The sequence below is a fragment of the Bombyx mandarina genome, chromosome 23 (assembly GCF_030267445.1).
Source record: "Bombyx mandarina strain Sakado chromosome 23, ASM3026744v2".
NCBI lineage: Eukaryota > Metazoa > Arthropoda > Insecta > Lepidoptera > Bombycidae > Bombyx > Bombyx mandarina.
In genome coordinates this window covers 17489894-17506192 of record NC_143229.1, presented here as the reverse complement: position 1 = coordinate 17506192, position 16299 = coordinate 17489894, and the positions used below count along the sequence as shown (strand labels likewise).

The 16299-nt window shown below is 37.5% G+C and overlaps 2 protein-coding genes across 2 annotated transcripts in view; one reads left to right on the top strand and one right to left on the bottom strand.

Annotated features, from left to right (window-relative positions):
* Window positions 1-545: 545 nt before the first annotated feature.
* Window positions 546-6731, bottom strand: LOC114244184 (arginine-hydroxylase NDUFAF5, mitochondrial). The gene is made up of 6 exons (XM_089737705.1): window positions 6304-6731; window positions 5016-5167; window positions 4409-4516; window positions 3888-4033; window positions 1738-1921; window positions 546-761 (listed from the first exon to the last, which is right to left on the bottom strand). The coding sequence occupies exons 1-6, from the start codon at window positions 6602-6604 to the stop codon at window positions 564-566; spliced, it is 1089 nt and encodes a 362-aa protein (XP_089593831.1). The 5' UTR covers window positions 6605-6731; the 3' UTR covers window positions 546-563.
* A 2469-nt stretch (window positions 6732-9200) lies between these two features.
* Window positions 9201-16299, top strand: part of LOC114244185 (uncharacterized) — a 163557-nt gene continuing 156458 nt past the window's right edge. The window contains exon 1 of the mRNA XM_028175913.2: window positions 9201-9752. The gene's annotated coding sequence lies outside the window, so the exon portion shown is untranslated. The remainder of the gene's footprint in view (window positions 9753-16299) is intronic.

Sequence of the window (16299 nt, the reverse complement as noted above, 5' to 3'; positions counted from 1 at the left end):
AAAAATGCTAGTCGTTTTTCCTTTAATTTATTATAATCATATAATTGTTTTGACGATTATTTTCGGTGTTGGCAATACCCACATAACACCTGAATACTGGGTGTTATAAATAGTAAACGGAAAAGCGAAAATAAATTAATTTTGTAATTAACGATGTTACATTATATATTCTCGATATCGTAAAATTGAACTCAAATTTGTATGTAAATTGGTATGAATTTGTATTTTTACTGGTGGTACAAGTACAAGTGGTCCACTTGTGAGTTCTCACGGGTATGTACCACCTCCCTGCCTATTTCTGCCGTGAAGCAGTAATGCGTTTCGGTTTGAAGGGTGGGGCAGCCATTGTAACTATACTGAGACCTTAGAACTTATATCTCAAAGTGGGTGGCGCATTTACGTTGTAGATGTCTATGGGCTCCAGTAACCACTTAACAACAGGTGGGCTGTGAGCTCATCCACCCATCTAAGTAATAAATAAAAGAACAGCGCCCCTAGCGGCAAACGAAGGCACTAAGCGTACACAAATAAACTTGAACACGCAATGTTTTTATTCAATTTATTTATTTATTATCATCATCATCAACTTTAACCGTGGTTGTCTTCTGTAATATCTCGTCGATTTTGTGCAGATCCTTCAGAGAAACCTGTCCCGAGCCGCGCTGGATCGGAGCCGGCTGAGAGGGGTCAGGCTTCCAGCCGACGAAATTGATAATCTCGAACGTAGCCGGGACTCCCCTGGAACCTCTCTCGGGGAAGTCCTGTCGAATCAATGTTAAATTTGACAAAACTGCGAAGTCGTCGTGGCCTAAAGGATAAGACGTCCGGTGCATTCGTATCTAGCGATGCAACGGTGTTCGAATCCCGCCGGCAGTTATGTACCAATAATTTTTCCAATGAAATACGTACTTAACAAATGTTCACGATTGACTTCCACGGTGAAGGAATAACATCGTGTTATAAAAATCAAACCCGCAAAATTTTTATTTGCGTAATTACTACTGGTAGGTACGTCTTGTGAGTCCGCGCGGGTAGGTACCACCGCCCTGCCTATTTCTGCCGTGAAGCAGTCATGCGTTTCGGTTTGAAGAGGGTAGCTATTAAAAGTGAGAACTTAGCACTCATATCTCAAGGTGGGTGGCGGTATTTACGTTGTAGATGTCTATGGGCTCCGGTAACTTAAAACTTAAGCTCGTCTAACGATCTAGGCACAAAAAAAACTCAGTCTGCATCTTCTGATGCAGATGTCCCCTAGTCAAGTTTTTTTCATGAACACTAAGCATCGTAGTGGATGAGGATAGAATCCGGCATTCAGGAATTTTTGGAGGAACCCGAGAAGCTACGTTCGAAGCTATTTAGTCTCATTTTCACTTATACACCATTACAGATGGCTATAATAAGCCAGCATTAATATACGTTTAATCCTCAAAGAAACATTATACAATAAAACAATTCGGCGAACTCCGCTCCTCGCGTTCCTGCCAAACAGCCTAGTACGTATACTAGTATCTAGTACCACACTAGTTTTTTTTTTTTTTTATTGTCCTTGTAGGCAGACGAGCATACGGCCCACCTGATGGTGAGTGGTTACCGTCGCCCATGGACTTCAGCAATGCCAGGGGCAGAGCCAAGCCGCTGCCTACCGCTTAATACTATAATTATAATAGTATCTAGTACCATACTAGTATCTAATACCATAGTAGTATCTAGTACCATACTAGCATCAAAACCACGCACCTTCCCGTACATCTGGTCGTATATAGCGGCGGCAGCGAACTGCACGTCCCGGGGCAGATGTCCCGAACGATTGTGGGCTGCGTTGCTCTCGCCAGCCAATCTTAGGTCACGCATCAGCTCAAAGGCACTGGGGTACCAAATCGTCATTTTGTCTATGTCCACTGTTTGCAACGTAAAACCAGCACTGGAAGAAAAATATATGTAATGCTCTCCGAGTGCTCGAAGAGAAGTCAAAATAATGCAATATCATGGGGATGAAAGTCATGGATGGAAGTGGTCACGACCTTCAGAGACGAATAGCTAGACTGGAGGAAGAGAGTACTTATATCAGATCCGGACATGGGATCTCGATTTATAATAACCGGCAAACTTCTTGAGCATTTGTTGACGTAGTGGGGGTAAGTTTGCGCATGGTACACTCACGTGCAAAAACATTACTTACTCTGCGTCATAATGCTATTAAATTATTAAAATCAACATATGTATTTATTTATATATTTATTAGAACATCAACAAAACATATAGGTTAATAATTGTAATAATTTAATCTTGGGGTAAAATAGATATTCCTTCTATTAAGTCAAAACTAGAGCTGTTGCCAGGTCTTGGTTCAGTTGAAGCGAAGCTGGTATTTGTAATTTTTTTTTCGTTATTATAATCTTGACCATCATCATCATCACTGTTTTCATCACCCGAGTCGCTATCATCGTGATGAGTCGACATAGGGCTCATCGGCGTAGTTTACAACTCGGTCGATTCGGTCTTCTTTTTTGTCTATAATTAATTATTTTTTGAAGATATTCGATTCGTAGTAATCGAATGTTACTTTTTTCATTTACCAGCTTCCGATTATTTTCTGTTCTTTTTTTCCATCTGAAGCCTAGCTCTTTCATAATTCGTCGTAAGCTTCATTCCGAGCCATTAAAATTTATATCTTCTTTAAATTTTTCGAAGCCTTTCTACGGTACGGAGTTTCGCTGCTTGTTATGTAGTTATTATGATTACATCTTTTTATTACAGATTGAACGAAACTATCCATTCCGGTAACTTTCTTCTTCCCTGATCTTTTCTTACCCGGAGTCCGAAACACGGCGAGCAAGCCAGAGCCTTTAGCTTCGTTAATAATGCACCTAACAGTACTCACTGATGTTTTTGTTGCTTCCGAAGTCTGTTTTAATTTTTCCATATCATTCTTCCTCTGTTTTATAATGAAGCAATATACGTCGTACACCAATTTTCTACCCTTTCTTTTAAGTACTACACCAGTTTGTCACGGCATAGTGTATGTTTTATAAAAAATCAAGAAACACTCAACAAATAGCAATGGCAACAAAGTCCACAAGCAATTATAACAAATAACTTAACGATTAATAACGATAGACTTTCCACTGTACGCAAGCGTACTTTTGGGAGCAAGCGGAATGAGGGCGCGGTGCGGGACGCAAGGTTCGACTGATCTACCAATAACGCGCTCGATACGATTTCCCCTGCCGTCGCGCCTCACCCTCACCACCAAAGTGATCTAAAATTCGGTTCTGCGCAGTCAAGGTCATTTGCTCAAGAAGTTTGCCGATTACTATATCTAAAATCTAGTTTTGTTGTACTCCGAGTTCATTTTTTTTTTTTTTTTTAATATGGGCAACCTGCCTATAAATCGTTCATTTTCATTGTTTAACATTGTTTTTTTTTTTAAATTAAAATACTATACATGTTCAAAATTTATGGGAATAAAGTAATGGTATAGAAATTAATTTTTGAATATTAAAACAATATACATCAATAGAACTGACAATTTCGATGTGATGAATACAAATCCACATTTTTGCCGCCCCAGAACAACTTGGCGTCGCTCGGTGGAGCAGGAGCTAGGGGTCTTAGGCATGACGTGGGAGGAGCTAGAACAGACTGCCCAAGACCGATGTAAATGGAAAAATTTTATTCGAGCCCTACACCCCAGCAGAGGGTAATAGGATAGTAATAGGATAGTAATAGGATAGTAATAGAATAGGTAATAGGATAATAGGAATGATGATGATGATGATTATCCTTGAACTGAATTTAATTACAACCGCATCCTATAATACTTGAACCTAAAGCGAAAAATAATTAATATATCCTTCAGTTTAATTATTAAGCTTTATCACACGCACGCATTGAGCAAACCCCCAATGTCCGTGGGTCTGGTAAACGGTGATATATGAGGAGAAACCCCTCCTCTCCGCTCCAAGTCAGACAGTTGGAGCGCCTGACGCAGCTCCATCAGGGTGTCTCCACCGAAGGTGCAAGCCAGCAACACCTGAACGAGACAAGCATAATTTTGACGAGAATTGTCATTAAGATAAGATTGAATAAAATAAGATTGTAAGTTGCAATAGAAAACAAAATAAGACCTTACAATTATTATACTTGTGTGACAAATACAATAACTAGTAAAAATTATTTTACTTATCACAAAATTGCTGTCGAAATTTTTCACTTCTTTGTTACTCCCATGGTAAGGGCTTGAAAAAGTCTGTCACCTGAGACCATATACAGTATAAAATTCTCGGCAGTTTGATAAATCATTTGAAATAATTTCGTAAGTTCCTTTTTATTATCACACCATTCATTCTATTTATCTTTCTTAGAAAAACAAACCAGTAGAGTAAAACTAAAAAAGTAGAAAACTCACACCATCAGGTTTGAGGCATTTCATTATCCTGTCAAAGAGTCCTGGAAGGTCGTTCACCCAGTGGAAGGTAAGCGATGAAACCAGCAGATCAACGCTGTCGTCTGGTAACTGGAAATAAAAAGGAAAATGATCAATTTAGTGACTTGAAAATTTGTAGTCTCTTTAATAACTTCAGGCTTATGGCTATTTTCTTCTTCATGACTGACTCAGAGGCACAATCGTTGAGTAATTGACAGCACCTGAAATATTGCTTACCATATTGGGCAAACATTATGTTAAGAACTGATTCGTATAATATTTATATCCATTTATAATATATATATTATGTATATAAATATGTAGAGGAATTTCTCACACAGGATTAGGTGATAGTATATGATTTGTCTTAGACTTTTTATTATTAATTTACATATTTTATGTTTTCAAAAATCAGTCATGGTGGTCATTGTCTAGTGCCATTATTGGTGGATTGGATGGCACTTCTCACTACTTCTCTTTGCATTCTCACAATCTACATTTTATCTGTTCTCACTATCCCATACATGACTGTCCTCAATCTCAAAAACCTTACAACATAACACGAATAGCGATGAAGATTCATACTCACTTCAAAATTTTCCTCGTCCATTATCATCTTTTCATATTGAACGCCCTCACCAACTATTGCCTTATCGAGATGAGTTCTGGATGTGTCACACAGTGTCACCTTCTCCACGCTGTCCGGCAGGAAATGCCGTGATACATATCCACGAGAGGCTCCTGACATATACCAACAAAAAATACTGTGGAAACATAATAAACTTTTTTTTATTGCCCTTGTAGGCAGACTTGTAACATACGGCCCACCTGATGATGAGTGGTTACTGTCGCCCATGGACTTCAGCAATGCCAGGGACAGAGCCAGGCCGCTGCCAACCACTTAATACTCTCCACAAGCCTCATTTGAAGAAGGACGTGTCATAGCACTCGGAAAACACCATGGAGGGGAGCTCATCCCAAAGTTCGGTACTGTTTGTCACTGTCTGACACTGTCTGAGACTGTTCTGGGAGACAGAACTGCAATGAACTTCTAAGTAAACTAATTATATATAGCACTGCTCATATACTTTTGTATGCTTTTGTAATCATATCAAGGGATCAAAGAAAGGCTTATGAGACATTTTTGCGACACAACTTTATAGGAGAACCATTTAAAGTTTAAATTTTGGAAAATATATCAGAAAGAAAATTCTCGAGCGTATTTCAATGGGGTAAACTTAATTGAAGTTCAATTAAAAACATCAAATTGTCGATATTAATACCAAATAATCTGATTTTAATTACATAGATAAATGTCACTTTTTAAGCAACGTTGTTCAAGCCAAATAACCTTTCACACCTAGATACTCTCATCATGCTATTATTGTTAAAATTAAAATGGCTAATAAATAATTATAAATAGTTAAATACAATTGTTGGAGCATTATTACCTTTATTACTATTATCATTATTACCACCTGCTGGTAAGTACATAATTATGTAATTAATGCTGCTGGAGTTCTTTTTTTTTTCCTACCTATTCTAGTAACTTCGCGGGGTTATTCTAGATTCACCAAACTAGTAGGTGAGCTCACGGGGCTCAAACCTGACGACGTTGCTAACACGAACCCTAGCAAGAGCCGTGCTTCGCAGAATCTACCACCGGATCGGAAACGCGACTCACTGAGAAGATCCGGCGAGAAACTCGGTGGGCTGTGTCTGAGGGTTAATTTACTCGTCGAGCCCTTCGTCGCAAGCGACGGATTCGACGAGAATGATGACCGGTGCTGGAGATCGATCATGATTCTCACCAATCAAGTGTGGGAGCAGCACAAAGAGCCCCTAATGGAATAAAGAAACGAAAACATTTACATTACCCAGTTCTACAGCGTTTTTGAACGTTCTTTTAATGTCGAATATTTTGTCAGCTGTCCGCCAACCAATTTCTTCTTTAACGTATTCAGACAAGTGGTATTCCTCGTTACAGGCTGCTCTTTCTCTTTGTATCATCTTAGTTTTCCTATCAAATATATTCATAGTTCGGTATATAGAACTTGCAGTCTTTTGTTTTGCTGCATACGAACTATTTCGAACGATGTTTCGTATATCTGCCTGTATATTTTTTGCATTCGATCCCAATAAAGAACGACGTAAACTTAGATACTGTAAGTAACGCATTTTTATTCGCTTTATTACTCTTTTCCCAAATAAATTTAATTATTATTAATTGTTACTATTTCAGCTTCATTTTTAATTTTTATACTGTAAATTCAGTAGGTTATGTTTTCAATTTTGGACACTGATGACATTGTTTTTTTTAGATTCGTTCAATGAATAGGCAAAAAGAAGAAAACCTATACAGCCTATTGAAGGAATATACAGAGAGTTCAATAGATTTTTTGAAGAATCTTAAAAACTACATTAAGCGAACTTGTTTCATTTTCGTAGCTTGTGCACTTTCACACATAACTGAGCCATGATCATCCCATCAAAGCCGTCAGGATATTGGTGGCATTTAACAAATTCATATTTTATAATCATTTATTTGAACTCAATTTCAGCCCAAACATTACAACAGAGAAGTTTTCAATTTTTGAAAATTAAACCGTGTCATTTAATCAGAATGTCGTTTTTGAGACACTGTTTTTCAGTACCTTGAGTACTCTTGAAACTAATTAATACCAACATTTTTGGTATAATTAGGGAATCCCCTACACAACGAAAACTTTATGAAGCTGAAAACAGCTGTATTCACGAATTTTTCCTTATTTTCTAGACAGGGAAGACTAAAGCGGCATCTCTGTGCAAAACATTGAACCTGACCTCGGTTTGCTTCGAGTTCAATATATTTTTATTCGATAGATGGCAGTACATCTTCCGACTTCCGATGTGGTAGATTCAGCGAAGCTCTGCTCTTGCTAAGGCTAGTGTTAGCAACGTCTCCAGGTTACAGCCCCGTGAGCTCACCTACTCGATCGGTGAATCTAGCATGACCCCTTGAGGTCACTAGAATAGGTAGGAAAGAAAAGGTCGCAGCCCGCACAACAATAGAACCGAGTGATTTGTTTATTACGCAATATTTCTAGTCAATTAAGCGAAAATGGTAAATTTGAAATCTAATCACACCTGAAACCCGATATGTTGCCAGTTATGATATTTGTACGATATTGAAAAATCCTTTAATTATGATAAAAGTGTAATTTTCTTTTACTTCATTTTTTCCCCGTCTGATCGCTGGTAGCTTCAAGGGGCTATTCTAGCATCGCATGGTTCGATAGGCGAGTTCATTCGAATTTGCTAACATAAGCCCTAGGAAGAGCCTTGGCCTCAATGCCAATGATAGTTATTGACGATCAGATTATATCACTTCATAGGTTTTTTTTATTTTTTATTCCATATATGAGTGGACGAGCTCACAGCCCACCTGGTGTTATGTGGTTACTGGAGCCCAGACACCTACAACGTAAATGCGCCACACACCTTGAGATATAAGTTCTAAGGTCTCAGTATAGTTACAACGGCTGCTCCACCCTTCAAACCGAAACGCATTACTGCTTCACGGCAGAAATAGGCGGGGTGGTGGTACCTACCCGTGCGGACTCATAAGACGTCCTACCACCAGTAAGAGGTGTTGAAATTACTTTCTAAAACAGCTGCTACCCGTTAGAAGGTTGAGCTTATTCAAGCAGTTTTATTCCGTTACAAAGGATCCCGAGCCGCAAGGCCTACAGCGGTGTATGGAATCATTTCACGTTGTACGTTTTGCCGCTGGCCATCAAACTCTTTGTATTAAGTTAAGTTAAAAAGGGACTCTTGAATTGTTTTTCTAAAAATTTATCGTTCAAAGGGATGTTCAAAACAGACTCTTTGGGTTTTAATGTTGTTAAAAAAAAGAAAAATGTGCCTTATTTTTTTTTTCTAAATCACGCATACGCAGACAAAACAATAGTCACATGAATGTTTGCCGGTAGTAGGAATTGAGTGCACAACCCTCGAACCCTCTAGGGAGCTAACTGCTGCCAGTTAGTATTATCTTTTTATTTAACCACATCGCTTGCGACTTTAGCTATGTTTTCGATACAAGAATTAATTAAGGTCATCTTTTTAAGTTCTGCTCATACCGCCACTATTCTTATTTATAAGTAAAGTTAAGCCTTAATGGCACTTAAATAATTAAGCAGCTCTGTTTCTTTATTAAAGAGCGACATTACGACATAAGACATCGTGTATTTAAGACTGAACGAGTTACCTAATTGAAATTAAACATTATGTACATACTAAACAGCCTATTGATGGATTTTATAAAAATCTAGGAAACAACGACTTTGTGATTTGTAAACATTCTGTGGAACCGTAATAGTATTAACATATATTATCAAATAATTAACTTCATTTACACTTTAACTGGTAGCAAATACAGTATGGAATTGAACCACTAATAAGATTCAATTCGCGCAAGCGTATACCCTGTATTAATTTGTTCGAAAGAATTATGAAAAAAAGCTGAAAAGAGACAGACTGTATCATTTTTATACGTCCAATATTGAAAGGTCGTACATTCTGGTGAAATCGCTGTGTTACAACGTACCTTTCGATTAAGCGCGTAGTACGATCGAAAAGCTGTACCTTCGAAAAAAAAAACAATTAAAAATGAACTTAAACCCCTGGGCTGTACAGTAAAAAATGCTTGTAATGTCTTGACGCTTTGAGTTGACCACCATTTAAAAAGATGGCTGCCGTAATGGTGCGAGTGGTGCGACATCTATATTAGATTTAGTATCACGGCGAACGTGTATGAGGGCGGACACGTTCTATGTTTCAATACATAGATATGTTTTTAACCTTTGTATAAATGAAAGTATTCCACAAAAAAATTCGTTACAAACAGCCGCGAAAAACGCTTATGCAATCCGATATCTGGTGTTTAGTATAGGTCCCGTTCATTTAAAAAATATATTAATGCATTTAACACGCTGCCCGCAATCTTATGTTTGAATTGTCGACTGTGTTGTTGGGATCGATTTTTACGTGTTATTAATGAAATTACTAAGGTGTTCGAGAGTATTACGCCACAAACAACGTGAGAGAGACTCACTTTATCCGATTCGCGAAACCAGAAGATCTCGTGCCCTCGTTATAATCGATATAAGTTAATAAAAAATGCATATTTTTGCTATGGTTTCATAAATGTACGCGGTCAATACACATCTTTCGGATTTATATCATTTAGTATTCTATATTGTCGCGACTTATTAGTGTGTGATATGTTATTTCTGTGATCTTGTGATAATACTGAACATCGTATTACGTGAAACTTCAGAAATTGGTGAGTAAACAACTATGTGATGTAATAAACATAAAAAAATACTTCGATTTTGTCACCTTATTTTTTTCCGCGAAAATTAAGTACCAGCGTAATTTTGTTTAATACATGCCTTATTTTGACATTTCAGTTTACAAACGCATGAAATTTGATATAAATTGGCGTCGTGTGCCAATGTCAAAAGCGTAGTTAAAATTAAGTTTCCGAAATAATATTTGTTATGGTTTTTCGGTAATTTTGTAATAAATTACAGAGAATTTGGCTCAAGACAGCGGGCGGTATATTGTTAATTTCGTTGAATGACGATCACCATTCACATGGACCGTATGTTGCTTGCTTTCGATTGCAGTAAGAGAAATAACACATAAACCTAACTGATATAGTTTCTAAACAGTAATTACGTAAAGATTAAAACAGTAAAATGTGGAACTTTTACGTTTATTTATTGTATCCATCACATTTTAATTAGTGAAACGTAATTTGATTCAGCTGATGCACTATGTGTTGATTAACACGAACATAAATGATCCAAATGATGATTCTAAATGGAAATAAAGTAATGTATATAATCACACCCTTATGTACCCTTATAAAAGTAACAACATGAAGACCGCATATTGGGGCAATCCAATGATAACCTGTCATCAGATAAGAGAATATTCTAGACTGAGTAATATTATTTGGGAAATAATCAACCGTCTGTTATAATCCTTTTGTCCATAATGTGGTTAATAAAATTGAGTATGCATTAAATTGTTGGTTGTGTGGTTTGTGACTTACTCAGTTACCATATCAAAGTTTTAACTTAAAGCAATTACGAAAATAGAATAATAAGAGCACATATTATTAGTTTAACAACTTTAAGAAGTCGTTACAATTTTCATCGTCTTAAATATATGTCTATCTTAATTGAAGCCCATTTAACTATGGGTTATAAGAACACAAGTCTTGCTTATTACTTCAGACGGCCTTAAATTACTGCCCCTGGTATATTAGATATAATAATAATAATAATATATTATAATTATAAAGAGGAAAGATTTGTTTGTTTGTTTGTTTCGATTTTTTTTTTTTTTTTTTGGTTTTATGTGTGTTTTAATGTTTCCGAAGCGAAGCGAGGGTGGGTCACTAGTATTAGATATTTCTTTTATCATAAATTAGCAGGTTCCCTTGTCTTCATTGTATTTTGTCAGCTTAATTTTACATTTAAGTAAATTCTTTGTTGCCTTATGACTTATTTAAGTTTTAATATGTGAAACGTGACAAAATCTAGTTCTTTCTTGTTACTATAAAGTAGCTGATGAGTAGGTCCTATGTGTCTCTAAGAAAGCCAAAGCTTCTGCATATGAGTTTAGTTATGTTGACAAAGTTGGTAATATACATTAATGGTATCGTATGATGATAATGGTTTTGAGGTTGATACCTGTAAAACTCTCTAAAATAGCCTAGAAAGTTGCTTTATAGCTTATGATGATTGATAACACACAATTGTGAACTATGTCTACACATGCTTAAAATTAAAAAATCCCAGAATATAAATAGTCTTTAGGGCTTTTCATGAGGACATGTGTATGTTCATCAGGACTTCTGTGTTGCTACTGGATACTCAACTGTAGTAGTAGTGTCCTCTGCTATTTTTATTATCCTTCTCTAATTTTACTCATGGTAGGATAGAAAAGTGTACATTGGGTTAACTGTCTTAAATATATGTGTCACACATAATTTATGAAGTTCGATTCGATGGTTAGGAAGTTTCGATACTATTATGATTTCCAACTTCATGTCAATTCTTGTTTTAAACCATTTGCATTTCAAACTAGTCTAAAGACCACCGTGCTCCCATAAATCTTATGAGTTAAATATTTTAAAGAAATTTATATTTCGTTTCCTACAATTATTGCAATCACTTTAAATAAAAATATAATAGTTGTAAGTTTTAGAATTCCTAAAGAAATCTATATATATAAAAGAAAGTCGTGTTAGTTACACTATTTATAACTCAAGAACGGCTGAACTGATTTTGCTGAAAATTGGTGAGGAGGTAGCTAAGAACCAGGAGAAGGACATAGGATACTTTTTATCACGTTACCATGGGACGTGACATAAAACGTGGTATAACAAAACGCAACTGATATGGAATAACAAAACGCAACTGACAGCTAAACGTAATATATTCTATGGTTAATTATAGTAGAATTTTGAAGTTGACCGGTTGATATGTTTGAAACAAACCGTGTGGCGGAACAAAGTTCACCGGGTCCACTAGTTTATTATAAAACATATTATTATAATGAAATAGATGACTCATTTTCGAATAACTAAAGAGTAGTCTGTACTGAACAATGCAACAACAACTCGACTTTAAAGAATTAACTTATCCGAAAACGCAGTGCACAGTATTACAACTGTAAACTTTATTGGCTTATTGTGTGTATGGACAGAGATTGGTGCTTGCCGTTTTTTGGCACAGTGTGTATCATCAGAGGTGCTATTAGAAATTATTTCAGAACAAATCATTTATATAATTTCAAGTATAATTTTTTTATTGCGCTTGTAGGCATCCGAGCATACCGCCCAATTGACGGTGAAACGTTACCGTCGCCCATGGACGTCAGCAATGCCAGGGGCAGAGCTAAACCGCCACCTACTTTTAAAGTCACCATAAAATCAGACTCCGGGATGAACACACCTGAGTCTCTGATTCTGTACTCATTGGCATTGGGGACAACCCATTATTATCATGGAAGGTTTTGCTTGTTTTTTTTTTTATTCTCGAAGATTCGCTTGTAAATTAACATACAAAGTATAAGGCTGTGTGAGTACTATAAAATTCGCGAGTGTTTTAATGCGACTCGCATAATTAACTGGTGGAACAAAACAAGTTTAAGGCGCATTTGAGCCGTGAGTATCGAGTTATAAACGTGTTACACCGGCTTTCGTGCAAAACGAAAATCTAGACTGGGTTTGTTTTCTATGCGATAATAATTAGCTTATTAAATGATGATAACCGAAGCCCGAAGATATGATATTCGACAAATTTTGTTGATATCTGTTGAGCTTTGAGCAACCGTGAACATGGCCCGTGTAACGTGGATATAGTTTTCAGGTATTGTGATGGATACGTGGCGTACTTAGAAAGGGGTATAGTGTATAATGAATTTCAGAAGACTAATTATCACAATTCAAATTCGGATGAAAAAAATTCTATATTTCCTAGATGGGTAGAAGAGCTTACGGCCCAGCTGTTGCTAAGTTGTTGCCGGAGCCCATAGACATCAACAACAACTGATCACACTTCAAACCGCAAAAGCATTACTGTTTCACGGCAGAAATAGGCTGGTTCGTGGTATATACCCGTGCGAGCTCACAATACTTTTTTTTTATCGCCCTTGTAGGCAGACGAGCATACGGTACCTGATGGTGAGTGGTTACCGTCGCCCATGGACTTCAGCAATGCCAGGGGCAGAGTCAAGCCGCTGCACGCTTTACTACCAGTAAGTAATTAAACAAATTACAAATTGTTGCGGGTTTGATTTTTATTACACGATGTTATTCCGTCAACGTAGAGGTCATTTTTTAACATTTAATGTGAACGTATTTCATTAGAAATGATCGATACCTGTTTGCGGGATTCGAACACCGGCACGGTCGCATCAGTCGATACGAATACACCGGGCGTCTTATCCTTTAGGCCACGACGACTTGTGATCGTAATGAACATGCCGAAATTAACCGGAGTTATAAATAAAATTATTATTACCGCGAAACAAACGTTCGTCCTGGCTTGTGTACATTTGTCATATTTAATGTTGTGATGTTTACAATCTTTGTTGGCGGGAAAGCGAACTGTCAAACTGAGTGATTTTTTTATTTTATTTTATTAATTGACTAGCGACCCGCCCTCGCTTCGCTTCGGAAACATTAAAACACACATGAAACCAAAAAAATAAAATATTTTTTTTTTTTAAAAGTAGCCTATGTTCATCAGGGAAAGTGTCGGCTTCTAATGGAAAAAGAATTTTTCAAATCGGTCTAGTAGTTTCGGAGCCTATTCGAAACAAACAAACAAACAAATCTTTCCTCTTTATAATATTACTATAGATTAGTATAGATATAGACATAGAATAACTGTGTCATTAAGATGGCTTGTTAACCGTTTTTTTAACCCTACCTGTTTGTTGGTAGCCTGAGAGGCTATTCCAGCTACGCCCGGACGAGTAGGTGAAGCTCACGGACTCAACCTGAGAGAATTTGCTAGCACTGGCCCTAGCAAGAGCAGTGCTTCGCAGAATGTACCACCGAATCGGAATAGTAACCCACTGAGAATACATTTGTAAAACTTTACAACGATAAGAGAAAGAGTAAAGGAAATCTCTAGAATCTGTCCGGGTTCTCCGAAAAAGCTTAACAATGAAACTTTGAGTAAACTCTGATAATTTTAATGAGAGCCTCTTCGGTTTCGTCTAAACCTTCACACATGTTGTGGTATATCCATTTCATCATTTTATACCGAAAAATAAATTTCATGAGAATACGTTCCGTTTCACTTTTTATACAACAGCAAGAAACGAACAGCCATTTTACGTTATTATTTATAAGGCTGTATGGTCTGTTTTTCTTATGTTTGCATATCCAATGAACGAATCAAACAATATTTATATTAGACTTTTTGGCGGGAGCGCGAGAAGCGAATATGCTTGAATGGTTTTATTTTTTTAATTCAATGTTTTGTTCAGGTTTGAACGTGTAATGTTTATGAAATGTTTAGCTCATCTGAGAATGTACAAATCTGGGTAAATGAAACAAAACCACTGGACTTGGCTTCTCGAGATCTCTCTTAAAAGTCCACTGAAAATTAAGAAATAACCACCATTTAATCGGTACTGTATTTCAAACCGATCATCATCTCTTTTCATTTAATTTCATCTCATTTGATTAAGTCTTAAATTAATAATCATTATCAACTTCATCTCATTTCGCTTCGCATCATTTTATAAATAACATCTATTTTATAATCGAAGATCTTTCCTTATATACGCTGGCAATAATGATGTCATCATCATCAGCCTTTATCTGCCCACTGCTGGACATAGGCTTTCCCCAAGGCCTTCCACATAAAGCGGTCCTCCGCCTTCCGCATCCAACGACTTCCCGCCGTGCGCACTAAGTCGTCAGTCCACCTGGTTGGAGGAAGCCCCACGCTCCTTATACCCATCCGTGGCCTCCATTCGAGGACTTTCCTCCCCCACCTGGCGTCGCTGGCTCGACAGATGTGGCCGGCCCATTGCCATTTCAGCCTGCTAACTTTGTGAGCTATGTCGTCGACTTTGGTTCTCCGTCGAATTTCTTCGTTCCGGATTTTGTCCCTTAGAGAAATACCGAGCATAGCTCTCTCCATAATGATGTCGCGAGAAACGAATTGCCATATTAAAAAAAAAACAGGAAAATGAAAATTTATACCACGCGGCTCGTGAGTTAGTTTTATCATCTGCGCCACTTAAAAAAAAGAAGTTTTGTTACATCAGAAATCCACCTGGTCATCGACGAGTCGTCAGTCTGGCGTCCTTGGTGTGTAGTGTTGACCGCGAGAACCCCCCTACTCTGATCGACCACTTATCTTGGGCGCATATAGCCCTAAAAACATCCCTAGACCCGAGTTCTGCTCCCAACATCTGCAGACCCGAATACCCCTCGCTATCTCTGGGCGCGGAAACCTCGCTTGAGGCTCGTCCACGTGCCCAAAATAAATAATAATAGAAACCCATCTAACATTTCGTTTCGCACGAAAGCTAAATATGTATCGAAATAAGATCAAATTCGTATTTCTGTGAACGCATTACTCGTAGGCGTGTTACTTGAACGCTTCCATTGGAGCGCGCTTCGGATTTCAATGCAGGGTGCGTTCGTGTTCCACATTCGAAAATTCGAACACCCAGTTACGATTTCGACTGAAAAAAAATTGTAGACAATCTATAGATAAAACTAGGAATTAGGGAGAGTAGATGTAAGGAGCGCAATCTCAGTGTATTAACAAGTGTCGGCTGAAAAGGAGTCAATGAAGGTGGCGCCACAGTGGCAAGTGGAAGAATTAAAAAAAAAAGCGTCATAAACTACTTCACTCCGCCAAAAGGGAGCCAATGAAGGTGGCGCCACAGTAACAAGTGGATGAATTAAAAAAAAAAGCGCCATAAACTACTTCACTTCACTTCGACCCGGCACGCTTCAGTCTGTTTAAAACTGCTATATTCATATCATTTCCGCTTCCTACACTAGCGCTATTTCAGTGAGTCTTCCAACAACAACTTGGTGTTTACAGGTGGACATTTCAAATTGTCCTCTATACAAGTCCTACTACCCTCCATAGTAGAAATTAATAGTTAAAAAACGCGAAGTAGCGTACGAGTGTTCGCAAAAAATAGCTAGCTGTTTTTCATTTATGGGAGAGATGTGCTCCGCACTAAACGCTTCACTTTCCCACCTTTGCCTTTTCAAGAGTTCTGTCTCAGGCGAGGTTCGGACGTGGGTAGTTGAGCGACAGGAGGCTTTAGTC

Bases quoted from the DNA above. Each gene is read 5' to 3' on its own strand.
- LOC114244184 (XM_089737705.1), bottom strand. From the start codon at position 6,604: ATGCGTTACTTACAGTATCTAAGTTTACGTCGTTCTTTATTGGGATCG. The intron at 1,922-3,887 runs GTGCGTGTGATA...TTTTTCTTCCAG, and splicing joins ATTGGGGGTTTGCTCAATGC to TGCTGGTTTTACGTTGCAAA. The intron at 762-1,737 runs GTGCGTGGTTTT...TTGATTCGACAG, and splicing joins ACGACCAGATGTACGGGAAG to GACTTCCCCGAGAGAGGTTC.